The sequence below is a fragment of the Aspergillus welwitschiae genome, assembly GCF_003344945.1.
Source record: "Aspergillus welwitschiae strain CBS 139.54b unplaced genomic scaffold BDQ94scaffold_177, whole genome shotgun sequence".
Taxonomy (NCBI): domain Eukaryota; kingdom Fungi; phylum Ascomycota; class Eurotiomycetes; order Eurotiales; family Aspergillaceae; genus Aspergillus; species Aspergillus welwitschiae.
Window position 1 is genome coordinate 1 of NW_020798871.1, and position 6121 is coordinate 6121.

At 47.2% G+C, this 6121-nt stretch overlaps 2 protein-coding genes across 2 annotated transcripts; one reads left to right on the forward strand and one right to left on the reverse strand.

Annotated features, from left to right (window-relative positions):
* Window positions 1–716: 716 nt before the first annotated feature.
* Window positions 717–1232, forward strand: BDQ94DRAFT_164658 (uncharacterized protein; the record flags this gene model as incomplete). The annotated part of the gene is made up of 1 exon (XM_026770090.1): window positions 717–1232. One exon carries the CDS (start codon window positions 717–719, stop codon window positions 1230–1232), a length of 516 nt encoding a protein of 171 aa, XP_026619247.1.
* A 626-nt stretch (window positions 1233–1858) lies between these two features.
* Window positions 1859–2786, reverse strand: BDQ94DRAFT_164659 (SUR7/PalI family protein; the record flags this gene model as incomplete). Its single annotated transcript, XM_026770091.1, has 5 exons — window positions 1859–2062; window positions 2116–2165; window positions 2197–2242; window positions 2277–2615; window positions 2688–2786. 5 exons carry the CDS (start codon window positions 2784–2786, stop codon window positions 1859–1861), a joined length of 738 nt encoding a protein of 245 aa, XP_026619248.1.
* Between the last annotated feature and the right edge of the window lie 3335 nt (window positions 2787–6121).

Consider the following 6121-nt stretch of genomic DNA (forward strand, 5'->3'; position numbering starts at 1 on the left):
ATAATATGGGTTGGAGTAGCTGCTAGACTGCAGCACGTTCTGGTCAACTCCTGGCAGCCGTGACCCACACCTGTTTCCTGTGACCACTCACCGGGTAGTTTGCTTGGACTTGCGGTCAAATTTAATCACCCCCAGATTTCTGTTCAATATACCTCGTAATAATGCGGAAGGAGCTATACACTCAAGTAATAAAATAGCTTTGTGAACCAGGATGGTATAACCAGTTGTTACAGTACATACAAGGAACACAAGGGAGAAGAGGCAAACGGGTTATTACAGCTTCTGCTAACAACTTGTCATATAGCGTACGAGCACTTCTACCTTTTTAGTAAATAAACTTGGTCTGAAAGCAGATAAATTCGACGAGCTTTTGATGGGCATTCTGTCGTGGCGAAAGCCATGGACCATGCGTGGACATCTAGATGCCAGATGCCACCCTACGTACTACATAGCAGACGACACAGCAGAATCTTTAAATGAGGCCAGATCTCCTGATCCCTCAAAATTGAATTTTTTTCGAATGCCCTTATGGCGCCAACAGTCTGTTCTTTGAATAGCGAGTATAAGAGTGCATCTCCACGGTCTTCGTCAACATTGCGCGTGTCAACATTGCACGTACAGTATATCTGTCAGCAGTATATATTCAAGATTCGCTTGCGGACTCGGGGACCAAAATTCAATCGAAAACGTACATACGCAACGTATCCTTGACTGAGATGCCCTGGGAGGGTGCCATGGCCGCTCTAGCCAGGGTGAATCCTACGATTGCTCAACCAGCTTTCCGTGCCAATGATCCTATTGCAGCAGTTCGATTGAAGGCTTCCGAAACATCATCAGTGATGTGCTGCTCTACAGCTCAGCATGAGATGCATAGTACGACCACAGTGAACGCCAATGCGTCGTTATTGGCTACCAACTTTCATCCGCCTATCATCTCAGTGTCAATGGAATGCAGGCCGTGGAGAAATTTCAGCCGTCCTTTCTTCCGCAATAGTACTGTGGCCACCTCTTCCGCACACAGTGCACTCTGGACTTCCAAGACCAGCCCAGGGACTGTCGGCGCTTTGCCGAGTGCAAGGATGACCCGTGCTGGCCCCACAGCACCCACACTGGCTCAAACACCGTCCGCCAATTCGACTATCCTCATGGGTACAGGAACGCAGGCCCGTGGTGGTAGCCTCTCATTTCTCTTGGCTGCTGTTGTCCTCCTCTCCTTTCTTTGGTTTCTTTGATACGAAGGGGCTGGCGGGGCCTGATGGTCCGCTTTACATTATCTCGTGGTATTCATATATCTGGTTGATCGACCTGTACGTAGAAAGGCACTGGAGACCAACTATTGGTCAAAGGTAAAAGTATAAGAGTATTTAGGGCAGTTTCTGCCAATATCTACCAGATTGAGCATTGTGTATGTCCGACAAAGGCAGAAGCCAACTCTCCGCATTGTAGTAGAGTGGCGGAAGCTATGCACGTTAACGACTTAACATAGCAAGCCTGATGAAACCAGTTCCTTGGATTCATTCAGAACAAGTGGGTTAGGACATACAATCTAGCAGGCGTCAGCATACAGTGGCTGATCGTACGAAGATATTGAGTCGTGAGAAAACCTACTAGATGAAACTAGCTGCTAAAAGCTTAAGGTTTGTTAGGGACGTCCTTAGCCGTCTACGCACTCGTTCTCAAAAGGAGGCTTAGAATTTTCTGATAGCCTAGATTTTGTTCCCTAGGAAAGAAAATGCATTGTCCCCTTAGGGCTAAAGACACAACTCGCGATAGCGACGGCACCACTGCTTGTTACTGCAATCGAGCACGCGTGGGCTACCAATATCGATTACCAATGGCCAGATAATAACCACAGAAGCTACAGACAGCAGGAACATATCGCAATAGCCAAGACCAAACTGGAGCCAGCGGAGAATGCCACTGCCAGCCACGTCGCTGCCATGGCATGTGGACCGAGATTAGCCGTGATTTCATGTTGAAGAAGTCTATCGATTCCCTTAGCCAATAGCTGGTATAAGATGGTCACGGATACTGATGCTCCTATAATCAAGAGAGATGGCACCTGGGCACCAGTCAGCACATTTTCTCGTATGAAGACGCTTAGGTAGCACTTGCCGATGAGGATATCAGAACGGCCACTTCTGTCATTGGAAATTGGACGAAACCTATGTCAAGCAATGAAAGCGGCAATAAAACCAGTTATATAGGCACCTATGATCCATTGTGCAAATGTGGTCGTACCCTTTCAGAACAGGTTGGATCATGTCTGACGTTACTCCATCTGCAGGGCCCAGCCAAGTGCCTAAAACATCTATCGGGTCGAACGAGAAGTGAGCACTGGGCTTTGAGCAATTTGAGAGGGCTTTATCGGTTGGCTTTCCCTCGCAGTAGCTCTGGAGGCCAATTACATAGTATATTGGGAGGAGATATTGCATATGACTGGGCTGGTCCTCAACATGCCCGGTTATGTGGTCTACCGCATCGCTAACAGCTTCCGATAGTCTGTCTGAAAGATACACTATTTCTAGAGATGACGAAGAATTCTGTCCACTATGAATAGCGAGCGATCGAAGCTCATTTAGGTGTTCTGGGTTCCGGATTCCAATCACATTCACCTTCGGTTGTAAGTTGGCCGCGTACATGCACATCAACCATATCCGTATCTTTGGCAAGTACAAGTCTTGAACAGAAGTCGGCGATGTACACGCCGAAAAGATCACGGCGAAACAAACTAGAACGGCGGACGATAAGACCAAGGAGATGATCCTTGGAAGGGATAGCAACATGGATGGACAAGAATGAATGCAGTGACTGCACAGGAAGCCACCGCCACGAGTGAGACTTTATTCAGCGCAGAAACAGGATAATGCGATAGGACGTGTCTGTGGACTAAAAGTAGCAGCGCGTGTAGGACTGTGAAAATCGCGGAGCTATATTCCACCGGAACTTCCAATATCCCTTTCTTCCCTTTTATTTTTGGCTTTTTGCTGGGGTTATGTATATCCCATAGGCCCATTCCAAGGCTTCTTCGGGGCATGAAATATAAACTCATTCTGTTATGTAATGGGCAAACTTTGTCATCATAATTTCAAACCCTAAGTTTGTTGGTCCTGAGTGCACATCGAAAAGAAATTGATGCTGTTAATGAGGGTCAGGCCATACATTACGAATAGTGAGGGTAGAAACGCCCAAGAAGAATGTTACTTTTCTGATTGATCCTTCCATACATGGATTAAATTCAACTAATTCAGAGACTTCGATTTTCACTGAGTGACTTGGCGCATTCGTAGCCATAAATATCCGGTATCCCCTGTGGTAGATTATAGACAGTGCCTGCATTATGTAAGGTTAATGCTAACCCGACCTCAAAAAAAGTCGCGGACTGCCATATGCTCGAGCCGTTCCTAACGAAATCCGTATCATGGAGAATATCTGAATGTAACTTATGTCTTTTTACTAATGATTATCCAAGTGGCCCACATCCAACCATCCAATTGTATACTACCATGGCAGCAGGATGGCTCACCATTGTTGTCTTGTTATTGGGCAGTGGGCTAGAGGCCTTTTCAACGAACTTACCTCTACAGACAGAGTCAGTTTGCCAAATGAACAAGATGATAATTTGAACGGTAGCCCTAATATTGCACACAGGGAACTATGGCAGGAAAGTTCGGAAATCCGGATCTCACCGTCCTTTGGCTCGCCCGTAGTGCTTAGGACTAGCACATCCACCCAGGCAATCACAGTTCAACAACCTGGTCACATCCAACACAGTACACGGCAAACATCGAGCGTGCAGCCGGTGATATCGAGCACAAAGGACCCTGCATCAAAAGTGCCAGACGACAAACAAGAGACTCTAGACCTACAGACGAGGACGACTGTTTCATCGTTATCTCTCCATCCCACTTCCTTCAGTCGGGCAGTCTCTGGCTCGCGGCCTAGTCGTCCCTCCACCAGTAGACCCGGTCATAATAATGCTATATTCGGTGTCGTGCCGATAGTGCCGGAACCGCCCCCAACTACGATCGTCAAGGCAAAACAACATCCCACTACTTCACAATTCGTTTCAGCCGATCTAACGAATAAATCTAACCTATTACCAAATACCAAAACAAGCATCACGGATGCAATGACCTTACTAGCAAACTTGAACGTGGATCCCTCATCACCATCAACAAGCGGGGAGCTTATATTTGATTTAGAGACGTCCATTCTAGACTCCTTTGAAAACGCCAATTCCACGTCCAAGGAATCAACATGGGCGGTCTCCCATCATAGAATGTCGGATAGTGATCCAAGAATGGGTGTTGGCACCGATCGAGATACCGCGGGAACGGCAACCGTTCAGCTTAGCCCTCCTAAAGGGGATGACCCTCCACAGTCTACCAGCACATGGTGTACGTATACGACATTATTTCAATATCAGACACCTGCAGATGCAATGGTGTCTGAGACGTGGAAAGCAACACCAATCAGTTACCCACAACCTCTCCTCATTATGCCAACCTACACTAAGCTGTTGGACACCCCCTTATCATCGCCCAGAGTGCTGCTATATCACAGCGGCAAACAACCGACGGGAACGAACGATGAGAAAGATAATCACATTGACCTTGCCGATTCTGACCATTTGGACGGTGTATCTGACAGTTCCCTTCCTCAATATACTATTAGTACTCCATCTCCCGGTAGAGATGATAACAGACTCATGGGCTTTGATAATTTGCAACCTAGTACGACGTTCGATTCCAGTCCAATGACGTCGGTAACCACGTGGAGTGAGGCAGGGTTTATCGACCATCTGACAGCATCGATGACCCTGGATGTGTCGAACGGAGCAAGTAGGACGCCAACATCTACGAATACGGCAACAACAACAACATCCCTTTACAGTGGCTCGGTGATTGATGGTCCTCGGTGCGCACGGACTATATCGCGCCGGAGCTTGGGCATGTCGGTCAGCGCGGCCGTTGGAGGCACTACTATATTCCTGTTGATCTTTGCCTTGCACCGGCCTATTTACCGATGGATTTGCAGACGACGTACGGGCGTGATTTGGATCGGCCACGCATCAGCCACAAACAGAAGCCATCATACAGAGCTGCGTTCACCTCCCATGCAATATCTGGAGATGTCCCACTTTTCCGATGATTCAGAAGCAGACTATACGAAATCACATAGGGCGTAAAGCGAAGATGGAAGTACGGCCACTTATTTTGGGCATATTTCCACCTGAATGAGGGCTGCATTGCTGTACATCGAAAGCCCCACCCGACGGAGGCGTGCCAGGGAGATGCTACTGATGAACGATAGCATTACCTGGGCTTTCTGTGAGCCGGAGTTCCTCGAATCTATCTAGAGATGCCCTGACAAAACTTTGATATTCTTGCTTTGTTGCGGTGCAGTACGTGAATAGAACTCATACACCTCCAAGGTACGAATACTCACTCCACTCTCCTTGACAGTAGAGCCGTTGCTATACTTTTGATATGATTTGGAACTAACGGCGGCCCTTAGAGCAGCATTATGTTAGTGAAACGAAATTAGCCGTCTATACGATCGACAAGATTGATCTTGGATCACGTGGAGGCAGCGGAAACTTTGAAAGACTCAATATCGCCATGATGTCTATATACGCGCCAACAATATCCTGTTGCTCCCCAGCAAGAGCTTAAAAGCTCCGAAGGTATCTGAGCATGGAATAGATCTAGAACAGTTCCGAAAATATCCATTCGACCACCCTTTAAATTATACCCCCTCTATCAGATGCGTCGCCTACCACATAACACGCTAATCCTGATAGGGTTATCTCAATATTTCATTACCTGTTCCATTGTGGATCTGACAAAATAATCGAGAAAAATATGACGGATCTGTATATCTCAAATACTTTTACCGGTCTTTATAATCAGACCACTCGGACTTTTTGTGACTGGCCTCTGCCGCCTTGCGCTGGTTCTCCAGTCTCCACTATTGGAGAAGCCGTCCTACACTAACGGCCTAATCCGGCGCGAGCTCCAATCGTATAACATATTGACTTCACCGCCGTCGTGCGTAGCGACACTATAGTATATGTTGAAACGGCTCTACTAGCAGGAAGCAAGAATAAGAGAGATAT